At 48.1% G+C, this 16,616-nt stretch overlaps 2 protein-coding genes across 2 annotated transcripts in view; both read right to left on the bottom strand.

The window, feature by feature from the left end:
• Nucleotides 1-11,449, bottom strand: part of Cacng7 (calcium voltage-gated channel auxiliary subunit gamma 7) — a 34,813-nt gene extending 23,364 nt beyond the window's left edge. The window contains exons 1-4 of the mRNA XM_021168377.2: nt 11,345-11,449; nt 7,469-7,693; nt 5,730-5,816; nt 5,238-5,378 (exon numbers count right to left, since the gene is read on the bottom strand). Of these exons, the coding sequence (XP_021024036.1) occupies nt 5,238-5,378; nt 5,730-5,816; nt 7,469-7,664 (424 nt within the window). The 5' untranslated portion in view covers nt 7,665-7,693; nt 11,345-11,449. The remainder of the gene's footprint in view (nt 1-5,237; nt 5,379-5,729; nt 5,817-7,468; nt 7,694-11,344) is intronic.
• A 1,793-nt stretch (nt 11,450-13,242) lies between these two features.
• The window catches only part of Prkcg (protein kinase C gamma), a 28,162-nt gene continuing 24,788 nt past the window's right edge, over nt 13,243-16,616 (bottom strand). The window contains exons 16-18 of the mRNA XM_021166727.1: nt 15,193-15,300; nt 14,374-14,514; nt 13,243-14,197 (exon numbers count right to left, since the gene is read on the bottom strand). Of these exons, the coding sequence (XP_021022386.1) occupies nt 14,009-14,197; nt 14,374-14,514; nt 15,193-15,300 (438 nt within the window). The 3' untranslated portion in view covers nt 13,243-14,008. The remainder of the gene's footprint in view (nt 14,198-14,373; nt 14,515-15,192; nt 15,301-16,616) is intronic.

Genomic DNA, 16,616 nt, shown 5'->3' with positions numbered 1-16,616 from the left:
TGAGCCACCATGTGGTTGCTGGGATTTGAACTCTGGACCTTCGGAAGAGCAGTCGGGTGCTCTTACCCACTGAGCCATCTCACCAGCCCTGAGTGTGTCCTCTTGCAGCGGACCCAGATTCAGTTCCCAGCACCTATATCAGGCAGCTCACAAGCACCTGTAACTCCAGCTCCAGGGGATCCGACACCCTCCTCTGCCCTCCTGTGCACACACCCTACACAGACACACGGAATTAAAAATAAAATAAAACACTTTTTGAAGAACAAAGAGGAGGCCTAGATGGCTCAGCGGTTAAGAGCACTGACTGTTCTTCCAGAGGTCATGAGCTCAATTCCCAGCAACCACATGGTGGCTCACAACCATCTGTAATGGGATCTGATGCCCTCTTCTGGTGTGTCTGAAGCCAACTACAGTGTACTCACATACATTAAATAACTAAATAAATAAATCTTCAAATAAAATTAAGTTAAATTTTTTTAAAAAAAGCGACAAAGAGAGAACGGGGTGAGGTGGGAGGCCTGGAGTCTTCCCCAGTCATCTCTGCCTAATTCCCTGAGGCAGATTCTCTGACTGAACTTGAAGCTCATTATTCAGCTAAGTCTATACGCTTGAAGGACCACTGTCTCTACCTACTCAGTGCTTGGGATATAGGCATGCATTGCCATCGCCACTGTTTGTTCTCTTGTTTGTTTGTTTGTTTGTTTGCTTGCTTGCTTGCTTGCTTTTAGTGTGGTGCTAGGGATCTGAACTCAGATCCTCCATCTAGCAAGGCAGCCACTCTTTTTTTTTTTTTTTTTTTTAAGATTTATTTATTTATTACATGTAAGTACACTGTAGCTTTCTTTAGACACCCCAGAAGAGGGTATCAGATCTCATTATAGATGGTTGTGAGCCACCATGTGGTTGCTGGGATTTGAACTCACGACCTTTGGGAGAACAGTCAGTGTTCTTAACTGCTGAGCCATCTCTCCAGCCCTCAGCCACTCTTTACCAACTGAGCCATCTCCCTGCCCCAAACACAGACTTTTGCCGCCATGATGAGCCACCTCGACATGGGCCTACAGCAATGGAGCCAGCCAATACACAGAATGAAATCTCTGAGACCGTGAGCCAAAGTAATAAACTGCTCTTGGGCTGGCGAGATGGTTCAGTGGATAAGAGCACTGGCTGCTCTTCCAAAGGTCTTGAGTTCAAATCCCAGCAACCACACAGTGACTCACAACCATCTGTACAGTTACAATGCACTCACATACATAAAATAAATAGATAACTCTTTTTTTTTAAGGTATTAAAACTGTTCTCTCATCTCTCAGAAAGAGCTCATCCAGGCAGTAGGGGATCTCTCAAAGATTATAGCATGTAGCTCAGCTACTGAAACCCACAAGCTTGAAGGCACATAAGCAAATACCCTGGGATAGGGTGAATAGACTAAAATCCATTCACTTTAAGGTGAATTTAAAAAGGAGATTTAGTCTGGGCATGGCAATATATGTCTATAATCCCAGCACCAGGGAGGCTGAGGTAGGTGGATTGCCATGGCTTTCCAGCCTACATAGAAAGAGCTTGTCTAAGCTCATCGCTATGTATCTGTCCTGACTAGTTCTACCTAGGAAGGAAGTCGTTATTTTTACACATTTTAATTAAAATAAATGAAAATTAAATGTTTATTGTGTATGTTTGTAAAGAGATATGTGCATGTGAGTGCATGTACCCGTGGAGGCAGGTCCTACAGAGCTACTGTTAGGAAGGGTTGTGAGCCATCCCAATGTGGGTGTTAGGAACCAAACAAGGAAGGGAGTATTAATGACGAATTATCTAGATCAGGTTGCCCTAACCAATCGTCTGGGGGTTGGAGGGGTTGTCTCAAAAAAAAAATTTTTTTTTTTTGGTTTTTCGAGACAGGGTTTCTCTGTATAGCCCTGGCTGTTCTGGAACTCACTCTGTAGACCAAGCTGGCCTCGAACTCAGAAATCCACCTGCCTCTGCCTCCCGAGTACTGGGATTAAAGGTGTGCTCCACCACCGCCTGGCAGTTGTCTCAAATATTAATTGAGGTGGGAAGACCCATCGTGAATGTAGGCATTTCCTAGGATAGGCCCTCAGCTATTTAAGAGTAAAAGACACTAGCTAAGAAAGCAAGCAGACAGCACGGGTACTTTCATTTCTCTCTCCTTTTGACAGCACATGTGACGAGACTGGCTGCTTGGGCCCCTGCCTTGCTTTTCCTGAAATGATCGACTGAAATTATAAGCCAAATAAACCCTTTACTCCTCTAAGTTACTGGTCTGAATGTTTTGTTTCAGAAATCAAACTAGAACACCACACACATCATACGACAACACATGCATACACACACACACACAGAGAGACGCACGCATGCACGCACTCAACATCAGTCTCTCCCATTTGGAGACGAGAAATCTGACTCTCAGCCCCAAAGGCATCATTAACCTGCAGTTTGAGCTTGGGCAGACAGCTACTGGTTCAATGCTTGCACAGTGGATTTTAGAATCAGAATACACTTGGTTCAAAGCCCAGCTCTGCCATTGACTGGTTGAATCAACCAGCTCCATCCCTGTGGTCTGCAAACAGAGGGACTTTATATACAACATACTGGGTAGATTGAATAAAAGTCCCCATGGGATGCACTCTTGCCCCACTTTCTCTCTCTAGGCTACTATTTTTCCATCTCAGAAATGATGAGCCCTTTCTGTTCTGACACTTTTGGATCGTGATATCCAACATGTCTTATTTTAGCTCGGTGTCTGGCTCGAATGTTGTGATTTGAGTCTGCACAGAGGCTGTACCCTGCTTTCCTTGAAAAAGGTCTTCTCAGGTTAGGGTGAAGGCTTGGGAAAGGTTTGGCCTCAAGAGAGCTGGGGGAGGAGCAGGGACATCCTTCTGCAACTGCTTCCACAGTGAACTATAAAGATGAACCCTATGGGAGAGCAGAGTGAAGGAGAAACACCATAGGCTGTGACAGATTATGTATCTATATATGAGGAGATGGTTTAGTGGATAAGCGTGCTTAGTGTTCAAGCATGAGTACCCAAGTTTGAATTTCCAGCATCCATTTACTAAGTAAGCCTTGGCTTACCCACATCTGTGACCCATGCACTGGGGAGTCAGGCCAGAGACAAGCAGATCCATAGACCTCGTTGGAGCCAGTCTAACTGAAATGGTACACTTCTCGGGCAGTAACACACCCTTTATCAAGGCAATAATGCAGCATATGACTGAAGGTCACAACATTCTGCTGTGGCTCTACATGTACATGCACAGATGCATGGACCCACATACCTCATATGCATAACACACACATGGGTACACACACATATACACTCTTAGATAGCAGTCAATTCTAAGGACCTGACTTGATTTAAGTTAAGTAAAGGTGAATCAATTTGGATTGAATTGGAGGATTAAGTCACAGTAAATCAGGATTAGTTAGACTGGATTGTTGAGATGAAGTATATTGGAATTACAGTAAACTGGCCTGGAATGAATTGGATTGGACAGGGCTGGAAGGATAAGACCCCCCCCCCAAAGAACTTCGCTGTGAGCTCCAGACACTGGCATCATCTGGAAGCTGTTCATGCTGGTGACTTGGCTGTGGGGATAAAGTGATCCCTCACTTTATCAGGTGAGCACTAACAACACCCCATAGACTTTTTAGAGGATGCAGTGTGAGATCACACATGCTAAAGATAAAGAGCCTTGCGCCTCAGAAGACAGAAGGAGCTGTAGATGAAATCTAAACTCTAGCTAATGGCATGTACTGTGAAGTGCTGAGAGTGAAGGGCACCTGAACTACATCTTGAAATGTTTAAAAAACAGCAGTAAGAGATAGATAGATGGATGGATAGGTAGATAGATAGATAGATAGATAGATAGATAGATAGATAGATAGATAGATGGATAGGTAGATAGATAGATAGATAGATAGATAGATAGATAGATAGATAGATAGATAGAAGCTTAGATAAAGAATTTAGCTATCACTGAGGTGGTACAGTACTTGCCTAGGTGCAGGAGACCCTGGCTTTGATGCCCAGCACCATGTAAGCTGGGTAAGGCACAGGCCTGTATTTCTAGTGCTCAGAAAGCGAAGGCAGGAAGCTCAGAAGTTCAAGGTCATCCTCAACTGCACAGTGAATTTAAAGGTAGCCTGCGCTATTTGAGACCCTTTTCCCAAGAATGGAAAAGAAAGAAAAAGGAAAGAGAAGGGAAGGGGAGAGGAGGGAAGGCAAAAGCAAATGGAAAGGAAGGGAGACATGGGGATGGGATGAAAGAAAAGGAAAGAAAAACAGAAACAGGTACAGATAGAAATGTAAAGCCGGTAACAGAGCGCCAGCTGACTGGAAGGGATGGACCTGTGACTGCTTATTATAGAAGTCTTGTTTGTGATAGAGCTGTCTCGTGTGAGGCTAGGCCGGGGCCTGCAAACACAGAAGTGGATGATCACAGTCAGCTAGTGGATGGATCACAGGGCCCCCAATGGAGGGGCTAGAGAAAGTACCCAAGGAGCTGAAGGGGTCTACAACCCTATAGGTGGAACAACAATATGAACTAACCAGTACCCCCAGAGCTCATGTCTCTAGCTGCATATGTAGCAGAATATGGCCTAGTCGGCCATCACTGGGAAGAGAGGCCCCTTGGACTTGCAAACTTTATATGCCCTAGTACAGGGGAACACCAGGGCCAAGAAGTGGGAGTGGGTGGGGAGCGGAGAGGGTATGGGGGACTTTTGGGATAGCATTTGAAATGTAAATGAAGAAAATACATAATTTTAAAAATTTTGGAAACAAAATCTTATTTGTTTGTTTGGGGGGAAAATTAAAATAATAAAATAGTGCACCCAAAATAAAGAGCTCTGTAAACTGTTAATTCCTAAAATAACTGTGCTGGTTAAAAATATGACTTCTGGAGGCGAAAAAGTGAGTTTGACTCCCAACTCTGCACCTCACTCTCTTGGCCCTGAGCTCATGACTTCATCCCTCTGAGCCATTGTTTCCATATCTGTAAAATGGGACTATTAATAGTCGTCACCTCATTGGCTTGTTTCAGAACAGAGCCCAGCACCTAATTAAGCCCATAGCTATGCTTTAGTCCTCTAAACAGCACAATGCACGGGCACGATGCCTCCTAGAGCACACATCAGATCAGCAGCTCAGTGGGATCAGAAGGTTCTTCCCTAGCTCCTCACCCCTGCCCCAGCCCACAGTTCCTTGGACTCACCTGATAAAATGAAAAAGATGCCAGAAACGAAAGCAAGAATGGTCCTCTGAGGTCGGATGTGGCCGATGTTGCTGATGACAAAGGCGGTGAACACCAGGAAGAGACTGACCATAGGGAAGGGCGTCGCCGTGCGCACGGTCTCTGCGGACGCAGACGTGGAAAAGCAGATGTGAGGGACAGGTCTCCAGTGAGACGCCTCTCAATTCCCTTCACTTTAGCTTCTCCCCTTCCCCAGGAACTCCACCCCTTGATCAGCTAGGTCCTCTGCTGACTGGACCCTCAACCAAGCCACACCCTTGATTTGACCACACCCCTCTTCTGGCTCTCAACTTGGCCACCACATTTCTATTTGACACCCCTCCCCCTTCTTCTTCTCCTCCTCCTCCTCCCTTCAACCCTCCGCTCTTTGTATGATACCCCTTTCCCTACCTAATCTACCCGCTTCCCCACAAACCCTCTTGCTGCATGTGCCCCGTCCCTGCTCCCCCTCACTCAGAATATTCTCCGTGTTTTCCGTCACCAAGTTGATCTCTGGCTCAAGAAAGTACTCGGAAGCCACACAGCGCCCCTTCTCCCGACCTGGTGGAAAGGAAGATAAGAAAGCAAGGATTGAGGAGAGGCGCCAGGACTGAAGAGAGGCTGTCCAGGGCAGAACAGGACCCAGGATGGAGATGGGAACTCTCACCCAAAATGTACAGTCTGCACTGCTCTTGGGGCTGGAGAGAAGGGGCTGAACCTGGAAATGCAGGACTGCTGTCTAAGGGGAGGCTGTGGCAGGAGGGCTGCAAATTCAAGGCCAGCCAGGTTACATAGTGAGATTAAGTCCAGCCTGGACAGTTTAATAAAGCCCTGTCTCAAAATAGGAAATAAAAAGAGGGCTAGGGGTGTAGCTCAGTGGTAGAGCGTGCTGAGCAAGATTTGGGTTCAAAACCAAGTACTAAAGAAAGAAAAAAAAAAAGAAGAAGAAGGGAGTGGAGGTTGTGGGGGCGAGGTAGGTCCTGGTGTGTTCTGGGCATTGGAGGGTGAAGGAGGGCAGGGATGGATGTTAACATTCTAAATGAGAAGGGAGCTATGAACGTGTTCCCAACGTTCAGGGAGCTAGGATCTCTTTTCTTGTTTTGTTTTTCTCTTTTTGCTTTTGTTTTGCTTTTTTCCAAGACAGGGTTTCTCTGTGTAGCCCTGGCTGTCTAGATCTCACTCTGTAGATCAGGCTGACCTGGAACTCACAGAAATCCACCTGCCTCTGCCTCCCCAGTACTGGGATTAAAGTCGTGCAGTGCTGTGGGCTAGAGCCAGGATTTCTAAAAGGAAAGTGTCAATGTTCAGCCAGCAGGCAGGGATCATCCTCAGGACACATGAAACACAACAGTTATGTTGGAGGAGCCAAGCTCTGAATCTAGATAGCTAACTGGCTTTGTTTCTTTTCTTTTCTTTTTTGAGACAGACTGGCTTTGAACTCCCTAAATAGCTAAGGATGACCTTGAGCCTCTTGCCTCCAATCTCCCAGATTCTGTGATTGCAGACATGTACCACATAGTTTATAAAGTTCTAGGATGTTTGCTAAAACACTCTGCCTACTGAGCTACATAAGCTCTAGTTCTAGAATTCTGATTTTTAAAAATTGTCTCTTTAAAAAATTATATTACTTAGCCGGGCGGTGGTGGCACACGCCTTTAATCCCAGCACTTGGGAGGCAGAGGCAGGTGGATTTCTGAGTTCGAAGCCAGCCTGGTCTACAGAGTGAGTTCCAGGACAGCCAGGAAAAAAAAAAGAAAGAAAGAAAAACAAAAAGCAAACAAAAACCCAATATACACACACACACATATATATATACACACACAATGTATATATATATAATTTTTAGGGAGTACAGGTATGAGCATGCAGGGTGCAAGTGTGGAAATGAGAGGACCACTTTCGGAAGTAGATTCTCTCCTGCTACCATGTGAGTCTGGGGCTGAAACTCAGGTCATCAGGCTTGCAGCTAAGCACCATATCTGCTGGAGCACCTCCCTGTCCCTAGGCTGCTGACTTCTTGAGACAAGGGAAGAAAGTTAGAGATATAGATTTTGAGTGTCTGAGCTTCAATATCTAGGGAATAAAGGGTTTTGTGCTGAAATTTAACTTCCAAAGGAGAAATCAAATCGAATCAACTACTGGGTTCTTGGAATCCAAGATACACGACTATAGAGAAGGACTTTGGGGTGAGTGAGGGCAGGCAAGGGGGGCACCTGCAGAGAAGCAGACTCTCCAGAGGCCAGCGTGCAGCGCCATCTTGACCTCGGTGGTCTGGTTCTGCGGCAAGACGGTCCCCTCCTCCATGTACAGCCAGTAGTCCGTGCTGACCGCGATGCCCACAAGGAGCAGGCCGCAGGCACCAAACACGCTGCTCAGCAGGGTCAGGGCGCGGCTGCTGCAGTGACTCATCCTGAGCGGCGGGGGGCGCCCTGTGGGGCCTGCAGAACCAGAATCTATAGTAGAGAGCGGCCAGAGTCCCCAGACCCGTGCAGGCATCTGGGACATCAGCTCTGGTCAGAGACACAAACTCCAAAACCAAACTCTCAAGTCTGATTCTGTGTAATGAACAGCCATCCCAGCCCTTAAGTCTGAAAAGAGACACTAATTGTTGACTCCAAATCCCCATACTGGGCTCTCCTAACCAATCTCTGTGCTCTTTCCTTATGGATGCAGATCCTCAACTTGAGACACGACTTCCAGCCACAGTCTTTAGTCAGACCCGGAGATGATTCTTGACTCAAGCCACGTCTTAGACCAGAAATCCCGAGTATCAGGATTCCGATTAGATTACAAATTCTCAACCCAAGACAAAGTCCCCGAGATCCAACTTCCTATGTTGCTTTGCAAGCCCAATTTTAGAAGCCAGACCTTAGGAGATTCCTAAAGCTTTGAAGTAAGCCAGTAACTCAGAAATGAGCTTAATCAGCAGCTTCAAATGTGAATCTGATAACGCAACCCCGACTCTGCCCTGATTTAAGTCCTCAGCTGTGAACACTAAACCCAAAGGATCTGTTACCGCAATTTAAGCAGAACTAGAGTACGAGGCTCAGACACGAAGTGACGGACGGACACCTTGATTGATCTGGAAATTCTATCACATGCTACCCAGCTTTAACTCCATGCTCTGACCTATTGAAATGTTTTCTTTAGAACTGTACCTGAATCACATCCAATAATTTCCAAAGTAGGTCACCACTCAAGGCTCCCTAACCCCATAACCTGGACTCCCACACTTGACTTCAGGCCTACTTAAGAATTTGAGCATAGCTGGTGGCACACGCCTTTAATCCCAGCACTTGGGAGGCAGAGGCAGGTGGATTTCTGAGTTGGAGGCCAGCCTGGTCTACAAAATGAGTTACAGGACAGCCAGGGCTATACAGAGAAACCCTTGTCTCGAAAAACCAAAAAAAAAAAAAGAATTTGAGCATAGTTGATACTTTTTCAATGCTTATCTTAACCTTAATGCTCAGTTGATTATTTTTTAAAATCGCCCCTTTGTGTGTGTGTGTGTATGTGTGCGTGTATGTGTGTGTGTGTGTGTGGTGTGTTTACATGAGTATGGGCACACATGTGTGGTGGTCAGAAGACAACCTTTGGTGTCAGTCTCCTTCTACCTTGCTTGAAATAGGGCCTCTTGTTTGCTCCTTCTCTTGCTAAGCTAGCTGGTATGCAAACTTGAACTAGAGATTCTCCTCTCTCTACCTCCCTCTCACCATAGAAATTCTTCTATTACAGATCCATGCTATCTATCATCTTCCATGGGTTCTAGGAATCACAGTTCAGAGCCTCACACTTCTGCGCCTTATGCTTTATACTCTAAGCCATCTCCCTAGCTTTGGATCAAATCAGTTGTACAATCTTAGGTCCAACCTAACCCTACCTTATCCAGGCAGGTCTGTGATCCTAGGGTCCTGGAATCTGTTCCAAGATACTAAGACCCAGAGATCTGAAGCTATGATTTGGATTCGAGACTCTCAAGAGCTTGAGCCGAGCCCCTCAAACCCAGCATTAACAACCAGAAAGCTCCAGTAAAGCCAATGTCCCTTGTCCAGTAAACAAGAAAACAGTACTCTGAACTGGCTTTCCAATCAAGAATTCCCCATCTCAGCTGGGCGTGGTGGCGCACGCCTTTAATCCCAGCCCTCGGGAGGCAGAGGCAGGCAGATTTCTGAGTTTGAGGCCAGCCTGGTCTACAAAGTGAGTTCCAGGACAGCCAGGGCTACACAGAAAAACCCTGTCTCGAAAAACCAAAAAAAAAAAAAAAAAAAAGAATTCCCCATCTCCATCCTCCAAATTCTGCCAGACTCTGGACTCTGATATCCCATGGTAGAACTTTTTCAGTCAGTAATATCTCAGTCCTTTCTGTATTCCCCAGGCAAGAAATACCCAGTTGGTTTATATCTGAGACCTCCCAAGTTCTAATTAGGAGCTTAAAAGTTCTAACAAGGGGGAGGTCCTGAAGGGTTCAATTTTTTTTGTATGTATGTATGCATTTATCATGTTTGTGTGTGTATGTGTGTGGTCTCCATGGCACTCATGTGGAGATTCTTTCGAGAATTGGTACTTTCTTCTGACTATGTGGGTCCCAGGGACCTGAGGTCATCAGGCTCAGATCAACCACCTTTGCCAACCAAGCCATCTCAACAGCTTCCAAATTCTTTATCTATAATTCTTACACTACCACACCCCTACAAGAAATCTCTCCTTGACACGAAATGCAATAATGTGCACCCAGGACTCACCTGAGTATCCCCAAACTACCCTCAACCAGAGTCCTCTATGACCAGAGATATACCCATCCCCTTAAAAAACAAAATCTGTGTAGGTGTGCGTGTCTGCCTGTGGGGTATGTTCAAGAGAATGTACCGAGTCTAGAGGTGATGGATACATTGGAAGAAGCCAGAGGTGATGGGGCCTCTGGAGCTAGTGTTAAGAGACAATTGTGAATCACCTGACAGGTGCTGTGAAACAAACTCTAGTCTTCTGGAAGAGCAGCAAGTGTTCTTAACTAAACTATCTCTCCAGCTCCCACCCACCATCTTTTTCATTACAAAGTTTGAGACACTTCCCCAAACATTTTCCCAACATGCAATTAAGACATGAGACTCTACTTTGCTCCATCAGAATTCTGTAAGCTTTTGGATTCTACTTCATCCCAATAAAGACCATAGAATCAGAGTCACCACTTACATCCTGGGACTCTTTGGTCCAGAACCCCTCACGTTCAGCCCCAGCCTCGTGGAGGACCCAAAGATCTAGATTTAACAGAGCTGTCTAGCTTTTCTTCCCATCCCCCTTCAAGTGGCTCTGGGGCTTGACCGCCAGCTGCCTGCTCTGCTTTCAGGACTCAGCTCATACAAGCATTATCTACCCAATCACCGGACTGTCTTGGTCTGGGGAGCTGACCTCAGCCTTCGGGTCTGCTCCTCCTACTAGACTAGCAGTTGGGGAGCTGGACCTTTCCAATTCCCCTCACTTCTTACATTAATCCCATTCCTTCTCACGTCCAGTTCATCTTCTTTCTACCTGACCCACACAGCTCTTTATTCTGCAGCCATTCCACCTCTGGGACACCCCCACCTCCACCATCACCAGGCCTGGAATCTCCTTCTGATTGATCCTTTACGCCAGCGTTTCCGCGATCTGGATATCTGAATGGCTTAAGTGCCATTCCTCAAAGCCCAAGTCCAAACTCCATCTCCCTTCGATATCCTTGGAGACCGTAACTCTCCGCTTTATTTAGGACCCTTTCCCAGACTCACGGCTTGCTCTTACCGGCCTGAGCCCTCCTCCTTCGTCGTGACCCGCTTCTTCAAAGACCCCGCCTAGAGCCTACCCAGTGGCGACGGTCTCTTAACTCTCAAACACCACGAGTTTGTTTTCTTACTCTCGGACCCTCGGACCCCAGGTCCTCCGGGATCCACCAGGCCCAAATGTTCCTCTATCCGCCAAAACCTTTCCAAATTCAACATTGAAATCCTCAGGATCCCATACCTGGAGCCCCTCTAACCTCCCCGAGCCCCAATTCCGGCTGAGAGTGGTCTAGCTCGGAGCCCCCTTGCCTCACCGGACCCTCCCCTCGCTCTTACCTCTCTCAGGGCTGGGCGGACGCTCCGGGCCGCGGGCCCCGCAGCCGCATGACCGGCCCCGCGGTTTTCCCCGGCCGCCGCTGCCGCCACCGGGGTCTCCGGTGCCCGCGCCCCCCGCCCCCGCCCCCGAGCCCGGCGTCCCGGCCCCCTCCGGGCCTCCCACCCCCCACCCCCCTCGCCCGCGGCCTCACTCAGCGGACGCAGCCGGGAGCAGGGACCAGCGGCCGCTCATTGGCTAATGCGGAGGAGGGGAGGGGCGGGAAGGGAGGGAGAAGGATGCAGCGAGGGAATGAGATGAGCCTTCAGGATGGGGGGAAGGCAGGGAGGCAGGCAGGCAGGGAGAGAGAATAGAAACAGAGGCAGAGAGCCCAAGAAGGAGAGAGGGAGAGAGAGAGAGAGAGAGAGAGAGAGAGAGAGAGAGAGANGAGAGAGAGAGAGAGAGAGAGAGAGAGAGAGAGAGAGAGAGAGAGAGATTTTCTGGAACTCACGCGTCCTGAGACTAGAAAAGACAGACAGAAAAGAGGAGACAGAGATGGAGTAGTTTCAGGTGTCCCCACCCCCACCACTCCAGCGGCTCAGAGATTTTGAGGCCCTGGGAGTGGAGAGGTCAGAGAGCCCCAAAATCCAGGCAAGGAGAGCTCAGAGGCCTTGGACCAAAGGAAACTGAAATCCAGGGATCTTAAGCTTATAGGAGATGGGATGGGGGAAATAGAAAAATAGAGAGAAATAGACGATTGAGAGAGAGAGAGAGAGAGAGAGAGAGAGAGAGAGAGAGAGTTTCTGAGGAGAGACAGCAGGGGCAAGCCAGGATGGGATATCCCCTGACGAGGACTGGGGCTGTAGCCAGGCAAGGGGCGGAGCCTGGGGGTCTGGGCAGCTGAAGAAGGCGGGAAGGGGCGTCCCGGGCCGGGTCCCTAGAGCAGCTGGCGGGCAGGCGCAGAGCAGAGCCGGGTCCTGCAGCCGCCGCGGAGCTGGGAGCGGTTCCAGCACCCCCCCCCCGCCGTGATGTCAGCGGGGCCACTCTTAAAGGGGCAGGCTGCCCGCCGAGGGTCGAAACTTGGACTGGGGCTTTCAGGAACGTGGTAAGAGTACAGGAGAGGTGATACCGGAGAAAGGGGTAACCTCAGCATCCAGTTGGAGTGAGACTCGAAGATCCAGAGGAGAGATGCCAGGCCTTCAAAGGAACCTGCTAAGCTTTTGAGGTTCTGTCCCCCTCTAAACACACTGATAGGCGCACCATTCTGCTGGCTTGCCCGATCCAGAGACTACATTCCCCATCAGCCCTGGCGGCCAGAGGACAGCACCTGGGGATGGGGGCAGGGTCTTCTGCGATGTCTGCTGGGAAACGTAGTCTATCTTGATTGGCCCCCTTCACTCCCTGCTCCCCTCCACACGTACTTGCAAAGTGGGTCAGGGGAGAAAGAGGCCGGGAGGACGTTTCTGCCTGTCTTCTGTCTTGCTAACTGGTTTCCAAGCTCCCAGGTTCTGGTTCTCTCACCTTCTGATGAGACATGGGGTCCTTCTGATCAAGTCTGTCTCCCCACAGGAGGCTAGCTTTTCATATTTCTTACCAGGACTTGTCTAGATTCTGGTGTATGTTGTCTGTATGTGCAGTTTGCTCTGGGTGAATATGAGCGTGTGGTAACTGGGTGGAGGGTCTATCACTTGCTGACACACTGGTCAAGGGTTATTCATTGAGTATGTTACCAATGTGGTCACATCGGTCTTCTCTGAAAAAAATGGTTTGCATGGCACTCTCATGCTAAAGTTGTCTTCTCTTTTTATTTTACAGGTCTGTGCATTCTCTCTCCACCACCCCCCATGTTTGTTTCTATGTACAGCCAGCCCACCTCCGCACCCACTTCGCCCCCTAAGCTTTACAAGAAAACATCCAAACATTTTAGCATCAGCATCCCAAATTTATTCTCCAGCAGCTGTGTCTGGGTGGGAGAGGATAAAGGAAGGGGGTGGGGAATGAGAAAGTCCCAGAAAGTTGCAGGCACTGCGGAGGACAAGGGCTGTGTGTGTGTGTGTGTGTGTGTGTGTGTGTGTGTGTGTGTGTGTGATTCCGACCAAGGCTGGAGCCATGCATGGGGCAGGTGAGCAGTGAGGGATTCTGGAACAAGTCTAGAACAAAAGCTGACTGAGAAAAGTAGGGGGAAAGAATTCTTGGTGCATGCCAGGAATCCCCAGAGCATGGAAGGGAGGTGGTCTGGAACGCTGAGCCCAGACTTCCACTTAACTCTAAAACTGAAGTGGAGGTAGGAGGAGCCTTGAAGGATGCGGGGAGCAGATCTGGAATCTTAGTCTGGAGCAGGCAATCTCATGAGACTATTTTCCCCAGAGTGGTCTAGGGAGAGAGAAGGCATAAAACTACCAAGTGGGGTTTCTTGGGAAGAGTTGGAACAGTATCCAGATGTTGGGGGTGGGGGAAAAGAGGGCTTAGCACAACGGAATCTAGAACACAGAAAGGCTCTAGAGACTCTTTGAGTTTAAAATGCCAGCAATGCTGGGAAACAGCGTCTAGAACTCGTTGGGGTGCGTGAAAGAGGCCAGAGGCTAGGTGGGTTAAGAGACCTAGAATTCGGACTAGAGAGGGTAGATGGGTGTTACAGCCGGCTTGGCGGAGGGAGCACTGGGGACACCTAGCGGCAGGAGATGAGATTACATGACAGGCACGGGCACAGGGCTTGTGGGGCTGCGGGCATCTGGGTGCACGAAGTCCGGGTTCACATAAGTAAAGCCCTGGAAATCAGCTTGGTCGATGCTGGCTAGGACCAAGCGGTCTGGCGGGGTCAATGCTGGCGCTGCCCGCGTGAAGAACTTGTCAAAGTTTTCGCCACTGCGGCCACACTGTGATACGAACGAATGGAAAATTAAGCCCTGATAATCAGAATCTATGCACATCCCCGTGGTCTTTGTTCGTCCCTTTAGGAGCATCTCTGCAGAAGGGCCCCCCACCTACACACACAAGTTTTGAAGCTCGGGAGCCCCAACTTCCAGGGACCGGAGTTGGGGGGGCAACTGACCGGACGTGGTCTGAAAGGAGGCGCAATTTCCAGTCTCTCCAACCTCTCCCAATCGATCCAACGGAAAAAGCCGTGAGCTCGGATGATGGGTTCCCCATCTGGCCCGGAGCCCAGGCGTTTTCCTGGGTGCTTGGTCAGGAACTGTGGAAAGCACACAGACAGGACCTGTCAGATAGCTCAGCGAGTAAAGGCACTTGTCACCATGTCTGATAGATGATCTGAGTTCGATCCCTAGGACCCACACGTTTGAAGGGAAAAAATTACTCCTTAACATTGTCCTTTGAACTCCACATCTGTGTTCTGATGTATATGTGTGTGCGCACACACAAATCAATAGACTAAAAATTAAATTTAAAATGCTTTTAAAAATCAAGTGTGGTGGTAAAAGGGTCAGAGAGGGGGAAATGGAGACATAGGAAAAACCCAAAAAAAGGAGGAAGAGATGGGGAGAACTGGAAGATCTCCTATGGGCCATGCAATTTCTTCTGCATCAACCAGGGAGAAGAAACTGAGGCTCACAGTTTGGATGACTCAGCAAGACTCATGAAGAAAAACGTCATGGGGATTAGGGGTAATCTGACCCATCCAGCTCTAGAAAGACAGGCTTTGCCCTTTCAACATTTCCTGCTGTGGGTCAGGGTGAGGCAGAGGCCATTCTTGGTCTGGGATGCCAGTGAGGTAGCAAAATATTGTTCAAAACGACTTTTGCAGAAGATGGCTGTAGGAAGGTTTGAGTGACAGGAGGCTTTTTTCTAAAAGAGATGGCCACCGAGGTATACGGGCTATGGGTCTGAAAAAGCTGGGAGTTGGAGTTCTTACCCCTTTGCAGATGGCCACAGCTTCCCGGGAAAGTGACTTGGGATAGGTGACAGTTTGTTCCATGATGGCTTGAAACAACTCCTCCTCATCTTCCCCATCAAAGGGTGGCTTTTAAAAAGGAGGCAGAATTAAGTCAGAGGCTTGAGAGGCTGCCTTTGCCAAAACTTCAATATCCACTTCAAACCAAAGCATCCTGATAATGCAGCCCCACCTCTCCCCTGTGGCCACCTGCCATGGATAAAAGCAAGAAAACGACTCCATTTTCATCTCTAATTCCTCATCATACATGCCCTAGCTCTGTGCATCACTCTACTGTCTGGCTCTCTTTTTCTGCTATGTAAATCACTGGCAATACGTCATCTAAGCGGGGAGGGGATGCAGGAAAGACTGGAAAGGATTATCCTCACTGAATAAGTGGCTGAGACTCCTGTGATTAGGAAAGGCAATACAATGTGAAGGTTTTGTTTGTTTGCTTGTTTGTCTGTTTGTTTTAAGACAGGGTCTTTGTAGCCTAGGCTATGACTTCCAAAGATGGCCCTGAACTCCTGATTCTCTTATGTCTGCCTCTTAAGTGAAGTGCTGGAGGTACAGGCAGTGGATACCACATACAGTTATCTCATTTTAAAACAACATTCCATGTGCATACTGTGGCTTCACACTATTGTAGCCATTGATATGGTTCAGGCTGCTAAAGAGATTCACAATGAAAAGTAAACAAAAACCAAACCATGGTAGTTAAAACAATGCTTCAGCACCACGGACAGCACCATGTTAAACACACACACACACACACCAGCTTCCTAGCAGATCAGCGCATGTGGAGAGCCTTTGAGGGCTGCTCCGCAGGAATCTGACATTGGCTGAGGACGGAAATGGGCCCAGGCAGGAATCTGACATCAAGGGCAAGACAAAGAAGTAAATGCAGGTAGGAATCTTAATCGTAGGGTGGAACAAAAGAAGTAGGCTTCAGGCATGAATATGACTTTGGGCAAAAAGGGGAAGTAGGCTCAGATATCTTGATCATCCTGATAAGCCCAAAGGAAGAGTGATTACAGGAGTGATCATGTACTTTGTTTATTGTCTTCCTAGCTCCTTGACTATCTGTGTTTATTGTCTTGCTTGTTCCTCATTGTACTTCCCACCCTTAATAATACTTGCATGTAATTAAAATGGTATAAAAGCGGATTGGGAAAAATTAAACCTGCCTCAACCTCAGAACTGACTGGGGTCATGCTACAATGTTGTCTAATTATCTTTTTTCTTTTTAATCCTCACTCTTGCCCTGGAGAGCCTGTTGACTGACTGAGAGGGGTTGGCCAAACATGTTTTCTTAGACTGGACTGACTACCTTTCCATCCTGCTCCTACTAGAATAATGCCACATTAAAAAAAAAAAAAAAAAAAGGGACAGCTGGGCGTGGTGGC

This window comes from Mus caroli, chromosome 7, assembly GCF_900094665.2.
Source record: "Mus caroli chromosome 7, CAROLI_EIJ_v1.1, whole genome shotgun sequence".
Classification (NCBI taxonomy): domain Eukaryota; kingdom Metazoa; phylum Chordata; class Mammalia; order Rodentia; family Muridae; genus Mus; species Mus caroli.
The sequence above is the reverse complement of the archived record's forward strand: the minus strand, read 5'-3'. Positions and strand labels throughout refer to the sequence as shown.